This window comes from Pan paniscus, chromosome 19, assembly GCF_029289425.2.
Source record: "Pan paniscus chromosome 19, NHGRI_mPanPan1-v2.0_pri, whole genome shotgun sequence".
In the NCBI taxonomy this organism is placed as follows: Eukaryota; Metazoa; Chordata; class Mammalia; order Primates; family Hominidae; genus Pan; species Pan paniscus.
This window is the reverse complement of record NC_073268.2, coordinates 64,839,603-64,855,103: the sequence shown is the minus strand read 5'-3', so window position 1 is coordinate 64,855,103 and position 15,501 is coordinate 64,839,603. Positions and strand designations below refer to the sequence as shown.

Below are 15,501 nucleotides of genomic sequence, written 5' to 3'. Positions count from 1 at the left end.
GGAAGAAACTAACTTTGATTTCTCTATCTGTAAGAAAAAGGAGGTGGGCTTGCATAAGCAGCCCCTTACAACCTTGTAACGAGCCCAGCCGAGCCCCTGCCCTCACCAGCTTGCATAATTTCTCTCCCGAAGAATTTATCATCATTCTCAATTTACAGATAATGAAAGTGAGACCATCTCCCAACTGTAAGCTCTTTCTACAAATCTCTTGGTGCCTCACTTCCCTCATGTGAAAAATCCCTTTCTCACGGGGTTAACGTGAGGATTAAATGAGTCAGCACATGTAACCATCCTTAGGATGGTGCCTGGAGTCCGAATAAGGGTCTAAAAGGCTTTGATGATTCTTCATCAGCCCACCTGCCCCAGCTCCCCCAGAGGAATCTTATTTACTTACTAAACTACAACACTTTAGCATCCTTTCCCTCTGTCTCAACATCTATCATTTTGTTTGTGTTTGTTTTTACCTAGAGGGAAGTCAAGAAGTGTTGCTCAGGGGAGTGAGTGGGAAGTGAACCCCTGGGGCTGGGAATGGGGAGGGCCGGGGGCCTATAGTTTCTGAGGTGGTGAAGGCCGGGGTCCCTGGGCTCCCAACATGTCAAGGCGAGACAGCACCCAACTCTTCAAGGCCTGCAGAGGGTCCTCCTAATGGGCACCCCCTCTCTAGTGCTTTTCAAACTGCAGGTCAGGACACAGGAGTGGGTAATGAAATCATCTGGGGAGCCAAATTTGTTTCTTAAATGAAATAGAATAGAACAGAGCTCATCCTATGTAACCAGGATACATTTCATTTCAGCTGTGTGTGTGTGTGTGTGCGTGTGTGTGTGTGTGTGTACGTGTACCAGGCTGTCATATAAAATGGATTTTTCTTATAGGTCCTGGTCAAAAAAGTTTGGAAACACTGTTTTAGTAACAGACAGAAGGAGATTGTGGAAATATCATGGGCTTCTGAATAAGCCTGAGGGTTAAATTCTGGCTCATACCCTTGCTCGCTGTGTGACCTTGGGGAAGTTGCTTGACCTCTCTGACCTCCAGTTCCTCATCTGAAAATAATGAAAGTGGGGGAACTGTGTGCCTAACACCTGGCATAATTGATGCAGACCTCTTTAAGAATCTGGTGAAAGACCCTCAGCCTAGAAAAACACACCTGGACACAAAATATCACCAGCAGTGCCAGGGGGTTCCCAGTTCCCTGGAAGCCTGTTTGTTGCTGGCTGGGGTAGACAGGGGGTGGGGGCACTGGATGTTTGAGTGGGGGAGGAGGGTGAAGGTGGAACAGTGCAGGGGTCCCAAACTCCCTCCCCACTGTTTCTCTGTCCCCCAAGAGCACTCACACGGTGGAGCTGCGGTGACTCCTGATGGGCAGGCCCTGCTCAGCCCTCACCAGTCTCTGGTAGGAGATCCCTGTGGGTCAAGAAGAAAAGAGTTCATGGGCTGGTCAGTTCCTTCAGCATCGTCCGTGTGCCTCGTGGGGAGCCAAGCACTGGACAACCAGGTTGGAAATTCCCGGATGGAGCTCAGGCGACCCTGCAGAGGAGCTGTTCTGCGGACCCTCCAGGGTGCCTAGCAGTTTGCTTCTACGCGTCCTTTTACACCTCACCAGTCATATCCCCACCTCCATCTCCAACACCAAAACTCGGTCCTGGGCCTCGCTGTCCTCTGGATTCCCGTGGCCTCTCTGACTGCCCTCCCTTCCTAAGAGCTTTCCACTCCCCTTGTGGCTCAGGTCCCGGCTCCAGGCTTGGAGGCAGCCTAGCTGGAGAGAAAGAGATCCAGGGTGAGAGCCCGTGTCGGAAGCCTGAGTTCTATTCCAGATCTTCTGCGTGGCCTTGGCCAGGTCACTTTAGCCCTGGGCCTCAGTTTCTCCTGGGAAGGGCCAGATTAGATCAGTGGCCTCTGAGGCCTTTAACAGTCTATGATTCCCAGGCCCCACCATGGCTTGACCAACTTAAAGTTTCTCTCTTCAGAGACTGGGAAGCGGAGCATCGCAGGAGGCAGAACCTGGGCCCAGGAGGCTGCCGAGTCTTGTGCCGCCGGGCTACTCCTTGGTCCCTGCCGCTGCCCCCTCTCCCGGTCCGGGGTGCCTTCCCGCTATGCCAGGCACCTCTCAGCCCATCCACTTTGCCTCAGCTCCAGCCAGGCAGCGGGTTTCGAGTTTCCCCACCTGCACCTCCCCGTCTCTGCCTGGAGTCCGGGGATCGGGAAGGACTGTGGTCTGGCCTGGCGTCCTCCGTGCTCTGAGGCATCTGCATCCCAGGCTCCGCTCCCAGCCCGCATCCCCTTTCTCCCTGGCCCTTCCCGCTCTCTGTCTCCTCTGACTTCCAAATGCTGAGAAGAAACACACCAAAGGTTTTCCTTTTGTTTCTGCAACTTGACTCTGTTCTGCACAGTAGTCGCTTTACAGTGTACATTCAGTTCTGTTTCCACCACGACAAGGAGATGAAACAGAAAGCGGGAGTTCACTCCCTCACAGAGCAGGGGCTGGGGACCCAGCGGGGTGGGTCGCCTTCTTGTCATAGCTTGGAAATAGGCCCGGGGCAGTCCCCATCGAGAGCAGGGCCACTCTGAACTGGGACTGAGCTGGGAACCTGCAGGACGTCCCCTCAGAAGTGCAAATCTGGGGGGCGGGGCAGGGCGGGGGTTGGGGTTTAAAGACAGCTATAAATAGAAAGGCTGTGTGAGGTTCCTTTAGTAAAAGGCAGAAAATTACCACATAATGCTCTTCTAACTTGGGACCTAATTGCTTTGATTTTTGGCCTTTTGCGTGATGTTTACTTTATGTAATCATCGCATATTTAGAAGTTAACGTTTGGTCCGTTTTGCCAGATAAGTCCTTGACACAGTGGCTATTACATCAGGACTTGGGACACCATCTGGTGGCCACTCACGTGCATTACAGAGAAGAGATCCTCACCCGCTCTCCAACCACCTCTACATAATACCATAGCTACCACAGCGGAGACAAACAGATATTCCCCATCTCCCTGACCACAAAACACATAGATACGCAAAATCTTCTCTTGACCTTATTTCTCTTTTCTTTTACTATTTAATGCTTTTAACAGGTAACCCACACCCCGCTGACCCCATTTCTTCACCGCCACTTCTGCCTCTGTTGACCAAGGACATCCAGGCGGTCATACTCCAGGAAGCAGTAGACTGTGACGTCGCTCTCCCTCCACATCAGCTTTCTTCCAACACGCCCAGCCATTGGCTTCCAACCCCTCTGCCCTCCTGACCCTGCTCTCCTGAAGCTTCGCAACATTTTCCCCATCCCCATACCCAACGGCCCAACCTCATCCTCACGCTGCTTGAACTTTTGTTTTGGAGTGCTTGGTACTGTTGACAACCTTCTCCTTGAAGCTCTTTCGTCTCCTCTTGTCTCTAGGATGAGGAGCAGTCTCTAACATCTATATTCGTGTGCCTTAGTCTCATTTTAGGATTGTGCTACAGTTAGAATCAGAAGCTGCTTCGTATGAGCTATGTGGACTCCACACGACTGCTGCTCTATGTGTCCTGTTGCTTTAATGGGGGATATTTAGGAGGATACCTGTGCCTCTTGGCACACCCTGACCCAGAGAGAGTGATTTTCAGAGTTGTTTGGCTGGTGCTGAATACCCAAGATACCAACAGTTCCCAAGCAGAACCTATGATCATCAGATAAACTCCCGCCCTCACCCCCAAAACACCATCAACCCCCTTCCTTGGCCTCTCTTGGTAATGGACCCCCCTGCTTAGCATGGGGTGTGGGGTTTTGGGGTAATTAACTGGTGGGCTGGGGCCTGAGCTGGGAACAAATTAGAAAAGACTGTGCAATGTGGAGGAGGCTTTGATAATATAAGCTTTTGTACAGACTGACTCCTTTGAGCCTGGCTTAGAGTTTGTACTGCCGAGACCCCATTTGCTGGTGTATGCTGTGAGGTTGGAAATATCTCCCAGCATCCTCCATGGGCTTGGTTTTCACAATGTTACCTGGTGATGCCAGGGAGGCCATGAATGCTAAGTGGGGTGTGCAATGTCAGTTTCGAGACCACCCTTAACTCACCCTCCACTCCCCAAACAGGGAGGCTGCACTGGGGAGCCTCAGATCCACAGACACCTCTCTCCCTTTGATCTTAGATCACACCCTTTCTTGGTCACCTTAGCAGATGGAAACAAATTTCTGAGTTCAGCTGCTTAGATCAAGATTGGTGCAAGGGCTAAACAAAAATCTTGCCTGGGTTGTTCCTACGTCAGGCCCTAGCAAGTAAGAAATTGAGAGGAGTCACCCCATATAGGCAAAGAACGGGGTGAGTGGGCAGAACACACTCATAGTGAAGTTCAAACTCCTGGCCCAGGTGTCCAAGACCCTTCGCCATTAAGCCTTGTTCACCCATCAAAGCTTCCACTCTTTTTCAAAGTTGCAAATAGATGGGGATCCTGCACAGAACAGCTGACTGTGAAGATCCAGGACACAGGAAAATCACTACATCTGCCATCAGGCAAGCACTGGTATTAATGACACACAGATAGACAGGTCCATGCTGAGGGTGATGTGGGTACTTGAGCCTGGGGGAGGCAGGCAGCAACCACATCTGACTCAGTTTCCTCCTACAAGGGGAACACCAAGATTCCACGGAATCAACAGGGTGGAAGCAGGGCCCGGCCCCAACGGCATTGCAATCTCCAAATGAGACTAGATCAGGTTTGGTTCTCCAGCAACTATGATTAATATCAACTCGTGGTGGACAGTTTGACCTACATCATACCCTGAAGCAAACACCAGGCACACCACTCCCCACAGCAGGGTTTCTCTTACACTTCCCTCCTCACTGGGGGTCCCATGTACAGCGCCTTCCTGCTCCCCATCCCCAGGGTCCTGGGCTCCAGAGAGGCTGGAGGAATTGGGGACTAATGGCTGTGGGCCTCAGCAGGGCCTGGGCAGGAAGGTGAAGCACGGATTTCAGGTGAATAAACAAAGGAGAGGACATAACAAGGGAGGCTTGGAATCTCTGGCCACCGGGAGTCCAGGAGCAGAGAGGGGGAAGGTGAGAAGGAATGTGGCTAGAAAGCCAAGAGGAAAATACTGGGGGGAAGGAACCCACTGGGCAGGCCTTCATGCAGGCAGAGGAGATGTGAGTTCTTGGAATGAAAGGCCAGTGCCACCACAAGACATATGCTGCTCTGAACAGGTGCAGTGACCCCACGGAAACGCCTGTGGGATGAGGTCTCCAGCTTTGCAGAGCCACCAGGCTTGTGGGGGCGAAGTGAGATGAGACCTTTCATAACACTCTTTCACCACTCTGGTGAGAGTCACCCTAACAGGACCAATCCAGGCCTTATGGGCTACTCTTACAAGTAAGTCATATGCGGCAGAGACTTCTAGGCATCTACTCAATATCCATTCCTCATTTTTTTACGAGTGGGACACTGGGCATTGTACCCAGTTGATGAGTCAATTTCTCAACCTCCCTTGCAGAATGTGTTAGGTGCAACCCCCCTCACCTCCTTCTTTCTGTTAACTGGAATGTGAACATGATGGCCAGCACTCCAGCAGCCATCCTAGACCATGAAGCAACCTTGAAGATGGTGCCTTTTGCCGAGGATGGTGGAGTGGAAAGATGAGAGAAGGCTGGTCCAGGATGTTCATGGGGCCACCATGCCAATGCTGGCCTGCCTTCATACAGATTGTGTGTGTGTATGTGTGTGTGTGTGGTGTGTGTGTCTGTGTGTAAAAGAAAAATAGCCCCTGAGAGTTTAAGGCATTGTTGTTTGGGGCTTTCTGCTATAGGCAGCCAGCTCAGTCCTAACTGATCACACCCTGTGGTTTCTGGAACACCTGCCTCTACTCTTTTCCCTAAACCTCCCCCACCTACTAGTCAATGATGTTTGACATCCTTCAAGAGGTCTAACCTTTCATTCCATAACCAGAGACAAAAAGTATAAAATCCAAATGTCTGTGATCAGTAATGTCCCCAGAGAAATGTAACACCACTGAAGAACATTCTGAATTCACCTGCCACCCGCTGATAAGCAAAACTGACCTAACCCAGGTTTGTTCCCCATTTGATAGGAAGTCAAAGGGTATGAAGCCATATTAAGCAACCCAAAGGGAAAGGGGCAGGAGAAATTCCCCAAGGGGGAGAGCGTTTATAAAAAGACAGCCTGGGCAACCCAGGGTCATGCAGCCATCTGTCAGTGCCTCTTGGTAGAAACACAGCTTTATGCAAATGTGAAAAGGATAGGATATGACTTTTGGTATCAAAGAGATATGGGTTCAAGTGGTAGAACTCTTGTCAGCTATGTGACCTGGGGCAAGTTACATAAATGTCGAGCCTTCAGTTTCAGCATCTGAAAAATTGGAATAATAGTAACTACCCAGGGAGGTGTTCTGAGGGTTAGATGGGACCAACCTATGACGGTGCTTCATATGCCATAAGCAACCCTGGCATCATTGCTGTCCTCCTTCTCATCATCATCAACGACAATTATAATCCTGCTTTTGACCAGGAGGCTCAGAGAGTCTAAGGAACTTGTCCAAGGTCATTAGCTAATAAGTGACGAAGTGTAGGTCTTTGTCATACGAGGGTTCGTGTTCCCTCTTTCATACTTCACTTTGTAGCTTAAACAAGAAATACTGAACTTGGTCTTCTCAAAATCATTTCCCATTTTATAATAAGAAGAATATGACTTTTCCTTCTTCCCCTACAGGCAAGGTGCAATCCTTGAGGTCTGTGTGCTTTGAAAATTGCAGAGCGGTTTGCATGTAAGATGCCCCATGTCATCCCCCAGGTTTACAGGTAAATTCTTTGCAGGAAAGTATTGTGGTCGGCACAGCTATGCAGGCATAGAGTAAATATTCAATAAACATGTGGGCTGAGCCCAAGAGGGCTGTGGTGGGCACGACCCGGTGGCACTGACGTGAGGTTTCCTGCTACCTCCAGAATCGAGGCACTGGGCGATCATATGGGGGTGGAGTCAGGAAGCAGGGGGAGGCCCCCAGCCTTGATAACAGGCCCACTTCCTCTGCCACCCAGCCACATCAAAGCAGGATAAACTGTTTCATTCATTTCCATGGCAACTGGGTCCCTAAGACTTCACGGGGGGAGGGCCCACCTCCCCACGTCCCTTCTCATTTCTCCCTGTGACTTTACCAGGACCTACCTTCTAAGCTAACACCACTGCAACCCTTACTGCCCCCAGCACTGTGAAATCAATTAGGCCAACATTAATCCTCACTAACTGCATTGACAGGGAGGCATTGCTATACACCCATTTTACAGATGAGGAAACGGAAGTTCACAAGCTAAATGTCTTGCTGAAGGCCCACAGTTAGTGAGTAGCAGACCCAGGATTTGCAAGTACAATGGTCTGGTCCCAAGGACTAGAAGCCACTAAGTTATTCAGCCTCTCCTTCAAGCGTTCAAGTTCCCTGGCCTCCATCCTAGCTCTCTCTCCACTTAACTGGGGGTGGGAGGGACTCAGGAATTGGGCAGCAGGCCTGTTAAAAATCATAGGAAAGGCCGGGCACGGTGGCTCATGCTTGTAATCCCAGCACTTTGGGAGGCTGAGGTGGGCGGCTCACAAGGTTAGGAGTTCGAGACCAGCCTGGCCAATATGGTGAAACCCCGTCTCTACTAAAAATACAAAAATTAGCCAGACATGGTGGCGCACGCCTGTAGTCCCAGCTACTCGGGAAGCTGAGGCAGAAGAATCGCTTGAACCCAGGAGGCAGAGGTTACAGTGAGCCGAGGTCGTGCCACTGCATTCCTGCCTGGGTGACAGAGCGAGATTCCATCTTAAAAAAAAAAAAAAATCTTGCGAAAGTATTTTTCAACAAGCTCATTTAAGGGTCATGTAGAAGGTAATTTTGTTTAACTATCTGTCATTAATTAGGGCTTAGGTTCTTTAAAATTGAAGGTTAACTGGTGGATATGAGATAAGTTGCAAGAGATTTTTGTTCAATAGAAAAGATAACCTCAAAGGTTATGGTTTTATTCCCCTCTGTGATATTAACTATTTGGTATCTATCTTTGAGTCTTACTCTAGCTCCCATGAGGAGCTCATCTCAGTTTCTTGGATCCTCCTTGAAGCCAGCTCTATCATCGTGCTGGTTTCCTCATTAATGAGCGGGCACAGGCTCACTGTATATTTACATATGTGTGAGGTTTTGGAACTGTTTGAAAATGATTCCCCGAAACGAGGGAGAGTTGATGGTTTCCTATTTTGGTTCTGCTTTCCCTGGAAGAGGAGAGGTTCCTGCCATGGGTACTTGGCTTGAGCTGCCCTCTTGGGGCATCTGACTTCTCCTTGGTCACCAGGATATCTGAAGCTTCACATGGTCCCGGGAAGGATGTGGAGGAAAAGGCCATCAGCAGTGAGTGATGGTTCCAAGGGTCCCCCCTGCTCTGAGGCCAAAGGACCCTCATTCTACTTCCGGCTCCAGCTGCTGCCCTGCCTGGCCCTTGTGCTGCAGCCTTCACATGTTATCATTCCAGGGCCAGGGCCTCACCACCGCCAGCCCCTCCGTGGCACATCTGCTTTCTGTGCTGCCCAGAATGGAGTTTCTACCCAGCCGCCTGCAAAAATATCTCAAGGCATAGCGTGCATTGAGCTGAGGAGGGACAGCTGGTTCTACTTGAAATTGGGAAGTGGTCTCCCCACAGGTAATCCCCTCCCCCAACCCCACAACTCCCTTATCCTTTTCAAAATAAAAAAGAATCATTTCGGTCTTTGGTGGAAACCCAACGCCCTGCCAAGACATTTGCCTTTTAAATTCTTTCTCTGAGCATACTCGAAAGGAAGAAAGGCATTGCCTCCTAGCAAAGGAACTTCAGTCACCAGCCAGAAGCTCAGAAGGCATTCTGATCTGTTTGTTTTGGGGGACAGTGGGAGGGAGTGAGGGAGGGAATGAAGGAGTTTGACCTTAAACTGGCGTGTTCCTTTAGGGTTTGTTCCTTTAACTGGTTTGTTCCTTTCCTTGGGAAGCTGGGTTGGCAGACCCAGCTTTTACCTTTCAGAGTCCAGCACCTCCTAAGGGTCTTCCTGATGTCCTAAATCTCCACCCAAGTCTCTACCATGAGGTGAGGACCTTGTTATAGGTAGACTTGGGGGTTGGCCATCCCTAGCTGTACTTGCTCTGCTCTTTGTAATGACAGACAGCTGACTGATGGGGGGCAGGTAGATCAGCTGATTGGGCGAGGCACAGACAGGTCAGCTGACTGGGTGGGGCGCAGACAGATCAGGTAACTGGTTGGGTAGGAAAGTTATGAACACTTCCAAAGAAATTTACAAGCCAGTCTTGAGCTTTCTAGGGTCCATAAGTTGTTGGGGAATAAGATTTGGTACTTCTATTCTGTGTGTGTTTAATGTGTAAGGTGAGAATTAAACGCTGCCAGTACTAAACAGGACCTGGTGCATGTATACGTTAGAAAGAGAGAAAACAAAAATGGGATTATAACATACTTAGTATTGGGGGGACTGCTTTTTCGCTCAACTAGTTATTCAACATCTTTTGAGCTCAGTAACTATTTCTACAATATCATTTTTAATAATTGAATATCATTCCACCAAATGACTTTGCCGCAGTATACTCAACCATGTTCAATATTTAGGTTTTTTGGCATTGGTTGATTATTAGCAAGGATGCGTTGATGAACGTCTTTGTAGCTACATCTTTGTACATCCATAGGGATTCATCAGGATAAAATTCAGGAATGGAATTGCTGGGTGAAAGGGTATGCTTTCTGATGCTTTAGCAAACACAGCCCCCCATTCCTCACCAGCGCTGGCATTTTTGTTCTTTCTTTTTAATTTTTGCCAATTTGATAGGGGGGAAAAAGAGTCTTGCTCTTTAGTTTTGCATTTTCTTTATGAGTAGTGAGGGTGAATATTTTGGGGGGTTCTTTTTGATGTACTTGAATCATATTTATTCATATTTCCGTAAGTGTATTTGCCTATTTCTTAATGGACTAAAAAAAAAAAACCTCTTCATGGGTTTGATATATTAATTTTTTTTTTTTTTTTTTTTTAGATGGAGTCTCGCTTTGTCAGCAGGCTGGAGTGCAATGGCACGATCTCGACTCACTGCAACCTCTGCCTCCCAGGTTCAAGCGATTCTCTGCCTCAGTCTCCCGAGTAGCTGGGAATACAGGTGTATGCCACCACGCCCAAATAATTTTTGTATTTTTAGTAGAGACGGGTTTCACCATGTTGGCCAGGATGGTCTCGATCTCCGGACCTCATGATCCGCCCACCTCGGCCTCCCAAAATGCTGGGATTACAGGTCTGAGCCACAGCACTTGGCCTGATATATTAATTTTTATTGCAAATATTTTTCTCAGTTTGTCATTTACCTTTCACTCAAAGTGGGCTTGCCATATGAAAAGCTTTAAATTTTATGCTTTCATATCTGTTAGTCTTTTCCTTTATAATTTTTGCCCTGGGGAATATGTTTGGCAGCTCTTCTCCACTCCAGGCTAATACAACCTATTTTTCTTCTGTAGTTTTTGTGGTCTTGTCTTCTATACCTAAACTTTTAATGTATCTAAAAGTTATTTTTATGTTTGCATTAGAACTCTTAATTTTATTTTTTAGATAGAATTCTTTTTTTTTTTTTTTTTTTGAGACAGAGTTTCGCTCTTGTTGCCCAGGCTGGAGTGCAATGGTGTGATCTCGGAGGTACTTGAACCTCCACCTCCCGAGTTCAAGTGATTCTCCTGCCTCAGCCTCCTGAGTAGCTGGGATTACAGGCTCATGCCACCACACTCAGCTAATTTTCTATCTTTAGTAGAGATGGGGTTTTACCATATTGGTCAGGCTGGTCTCGAACTCCTGACCTCAGGTGATCTGCCCGCCTTGGCCTCCCAAAGTGCTGGGATTACAGGCATGAGCCACCACACCTGGCCTTTTTAGATAGTCTTCTAACTCAATATTTTTTATGGTCTACCAATTATCCTGATATCATCTACGAAATGACTGATTTTTTCATCAGTAATTTGAGGATGCCACTTTGTCATATAATATAATTTTGTATATTTAATCTATTTCTAGATATTACATCTTCTTCCATTATCTATCTATTCTTATACCCATAGTGTACTACTTTAATAACTATAGCCCTATAGTACCTTCAAAAAATGGAAATATTTCCTTCTTACTCTCCTTTAAAAATGCATGAATGAATATATACTAAGTGCATAAATAAATCTTTCAAATAGATTTTTTTATTTTCTTTATATATAAATTTATTTATTTGTAAAATATTTATATATTATGTTTTTTAATTTACATATATTTTATAAATTTTAAAAATATCTTGGTATTTTGATTGTGGTTACGTTTACTTTCCTAACACCTGGTCTCATTACAATATTGATTCAACCCAGCAATACGATTCTTCAATTATTCATTCTTCAGCAAAGTTTGTTTTCTCTATATAGGTTATTAAAATTTCTTTTATTTTTTATTTTTAATTGCTATTGTAAATTTTTTAAAATTATGTTTTCTCACTGGTTAATGCTGGTTTATAAAAGAAGCTCTTAGCTACCTGTTTTCTAGTTCTGACAATTCTTTGTTCAGGGGATTCTCTCAGCCTTGACAGAAAACCAATTGTTTGAGCTCCAACTAATTAAAATTTCTCTTCTTCAGAAGAGAAAGCATTCTTTTGTCTTTTTGCATAGGCAAATACCTATAAGCCAAAAGAGGAAGATTATTGGCTCTAAAGAACATGCCTCTAGTATTTTACCTTGGGCTGTTGCCATATTAAAAGCACTTCTAGAGTAATCGTTTCCATATATTGAGGGGTTTTGAATATCAGGAATGATGATGAATTTTATGAAATATTTTAGAGGCATCTATTGAGATGCTTTTGCGAATTTATTCCTTTGAGTACTGATTCGCTGAGCCGCTTCTCAGTAAATCACACTTGATAAGTTTTCTCCTGCACTACTGTAGCTTCCTTAGACCTGATTTGCATGTCTATGACAGCACCTGCAATTTCTGAAGAATTCTTACTTTTCAGACCCCACACATGAAAACTGAGTCCCGGGTCTTGTCCACATTTGTCACAGTGGTCATTGTTCCTAGTACCAGCCACCTTCCCCGACCCAAACTGCATCAACCCACACACACAATTACCTACTTGTTCCTGGGGCACAGAGAACATGCAAAGCCCTCTTGTCAGCATCCTGGGGGCTTCTCTGTCTGATCTGGGTAGCCTTGGAGACCCCTTGACTAACCAGATCAGAGGCACAGGCCAAGGTGGGGTCTCCTTGCCCTGAGTGCCTGCTCCTACTTCCCCTAACAATCACTCCTCGAGTTACCTCCCATATTTACTTTCATCTTGTGTGGATTCAACCATCAGATGCTTGATGGTGCTGTGAAGAGGAGACTCCATGTTTGTGAACCAAGGCGTCGGCAGAGATGAATCAAAGGATGCAAGGTAAGGAGGGTCACAAAAAACAGTTTCAGAGGAGTTGGAAGCATTCTGACCTTCTGAGCCCTGTCCCCCGTGCCAGCTGCCTCAGTGCTTACCTGGGGCCTTGAGTTCAGCATCAATGAAGGTGAGCAGCTCCTGGCAGATGCTGCAGTAAGGAACAGGCCAGGTCAGGAACCGGTGGTAGGTGCTGGCTGCCTTCAGAAGGAGATCCGAGTCTGGTGGGAAGTGTGGTGTCTAGGATGGAGGCAGGCAACAAGCAAAGAGATCTAGGTGAGAAAAGGCTCAGATAGTCCCAGACAGCTTCTGCTCCCTTTCTGGAATATTCCACAAAAGACACACATTTCCTGGCAGCAGCATGTCCCAGGACAAGGTCAGGTGGAACTGGAAGTTACTCACAGGGAGTGGGTTACAGATGGGCAAGATGGCACCCAGGGTGTCTCTACTGGGAGGGACTTGCTTTACCCAATGCTTGAGTGAGCCTCTCTGAAAGGCTGTCCCCTTACTGGTAAATGGTGCCATTGCTGACACTTGTTATGGATAATGGTCTTCAATGCCTAAACCACCTTTACTTAAATAGCCTCATTACAGGTAAATGTTTATTTTTTGAGGGCGGATTCAATGGTCTTCAGTGTTATGTTACGGATAATGGTCTTCAATGCCTAAACCATCTTTACTTAAATAGCCTCATTACAGGTAAATGTTTATTTTTTGAGGATGGATTCAGTCAGTGTACACATTTGATGCCCCCTGTCTGGTGAATACAGGGGGTGATCACATTGGGTGAAACCGACTACTGGGGTGAAAAATGAGGTGGACATAGAATATCTCTTGTGGCCTGTGAACAGACAGTGACAGCAGTTCCAACATGGGAGCCCAGAGATGCCAGGCACCATGGCGGCCACATGGAGTCACTGGAAGCCTCTCATGGTGGCTGCTCTGAAGCCATCTAAGGGTTGAAACCCATTTCACATGCCGCTGCTTGACAGTTTCTCTCTCTGCTTATCTCCAGAGGTGTGAGGGCTCTGCCCCAGATAGAGGTCGCTCCTCCCCCTCCTCCCTCACCTCCAGCATCCTGGCCCACGTGGACTTACACAAAGAACAGTGGAATAGAAGAGCAGGGCCAGTGGGGTGAGCAGGTCGTAGGTGCCCTTCTCCTGGACCTGTGGAGAGGAGGAGAAGGGGAATGAGACTCATTCACGGGGTCCAGGGCTCCCTGAGGCAGAATACAGTGGTTCTTCCTCATTCTAGCCTTTCTTTTTTTTTTTTAGGGGAAAATAGTGCAATCACATGACAAACATTTGGAAAATGGATGTAAATGAAAACACTTACAATTTCCCCTCCCAAACCCAACCACAGCTGTTTCAATGTCCCTCTTCTGATGCCATTTTTGCCCTATGTATTTTCTTTTCTTTTTTTAAAAATTTTATTTTAAGTTCTGGGATACATGTGCAGAACGTGCAGGTTTGTTACGTAGGTATACATGTGCCATGGTGGTTTGCTGCACCCATCAACCTGTCATCTAGGTTTTAAGCCCCACATGCATTAGGTATTTGTCCTAATGCTCTCCCTCCCCTTGTCCCCCATCCCCGACAGGCCCCGGTGTGTGATGTCCCCTCCCTGTGTCCATGTGTTCTCATTGTTCAAATCCCACTTATGAGTGAGAACATGCGGTGTTTGGTTTTCTGTTCCTGTGTCTGCGAAGCTATAAGCTGTGTGTATATTTTTACTCCTAACGTATTTTACATATAGTATTATAAGTAAATTTCTGTTTTACTATACGGTCTCTAAGACCACCTTTTTCCCCTTCTGGTTATACATTTACCTGTTATTTGTGTTATAAATATTTTTTTCCAGTTGGTTGTTTGCCTTTTAATTTTATAAATATTTTTGATGTACAGAAATTACAGGTGTTGATTTTTCCTTTATGGATTTTTGCTTTTGCATGCAAGGATCATGTAAATATTCATATATACTTTCTTATCTTCTTTGAAGCTTCGTTTTCTGAAATTGAAATATTTAGTCTGGGCCCAGTGGCTCATGCCTGTAATCTCAACACTTTGGGAGGCCGAGGCAGGTGGATCACTTGAGGCCAGGAGTTCGAGACCAGCCTGACCAACATGGCAAAACCCCATCTGTACTAAAAATACAAAAATTAGCTGGGCACAGTGGCGCACACCTGTAATCCCAACTACTCGGGAGGCTGAGACTCTGTCTCAAAAAAAAAAAAGGAGAAATATTTAATGCAACTAGAATTTCACCTGCTATATGGTGTCAGTTGGGGATCTCACTCTATCTTTTTCCAAATGTTTAGTCAATTTTCCCTAAGCCATTTAATAAATCTTATGATGTAATTGTATCGTATATTAAATTTTATTTATGCCCTTGGATAATATCCATCATTTTTAGCTGCATTATACTCCTTCTGGTAGACCTCCATAACTTATTAGTTTCTTTTTCTTTTTTGAGATGGAGTCTTGCTCTGTCGCCAGGCTGGAGTGCAGTGGTGCAATATCGGCTCACTGCAACCTCCGCCTCCTGGGTTCAACCAATTCTTGAGCCTCAGCCTCCCAAGCAGGTGGGATTACAAGCACATGCCACCATACCCAGCTAATTTTTGTATTTTTTTTTAGTAGAGATGGGGTCTCACCATGTTGGCCAGGATGGTCTTGATCTCCAGACCTCATGATCTGCCCACCTTGGCTTCCCAAAGTGCTGGGATTACAGGCGTGAGCCACCATGCCTGGCATCTTATTAGTTTCATTGTGGACATTCAAGATTATTTTCTTGGTATTTTACATATTTTGCAATGAACACTACTATGCAGCACATTCCTTTTTCCATAATCTGGATTATTAATCTAGAAAGGAGTTCAAGAAGTGGAGTCAACAGATCAAAGATTATCAACATGTTTATAGACTTTTATGACCTTTGAGACATATTGTCATATTGCTTTCCAAAAGGATTTTGCCATTTATACTATGTATATATATAAAAGTACGATTTTCACCATGCTTTTCCTGCATTGGTTTTTATCTTTTTTTAACAAAAAAAATTAAAAAAGAGAGAGAGAGAGAGAAATAGGGTCT

At 46.2% G+C, this 15,501-nt stretch overlaps 1 protein-coding gene across 2 annotated transcripts in view; it reads right to left on the bottom strand.

Moving 5' to 3' along the window:
- Positions 1-15,501, bottom strand: part of PIK3R5 (phosphoinositide-3-kinase regulatory subunit 5) — an 88,080-nt gene that overhangs the window by 13,285 nt on the left and 59,294 nt on the right. For both annotated transcript variants that reach the window (XM_003818082.5, XM_008971334.4), the window contains exons 4-6: positions 13,507-13,575; positions 12,511-12,649; positions 1,332-1,401 (exon numbers count right to left, since the gene is read on the bottom strand). In XM_003818082.5, the coding sequence (XP_003818130.3) occupies positions 1,332-1,401; positions 12,511-12,649; positions 13,507-13,575 (278 nt within the window). The remainder of the gene's footprint in view (positions 1-1,331; positions 1,402-12,510; positions 12,650-13,506; positions 13,576-15,501) is intronic.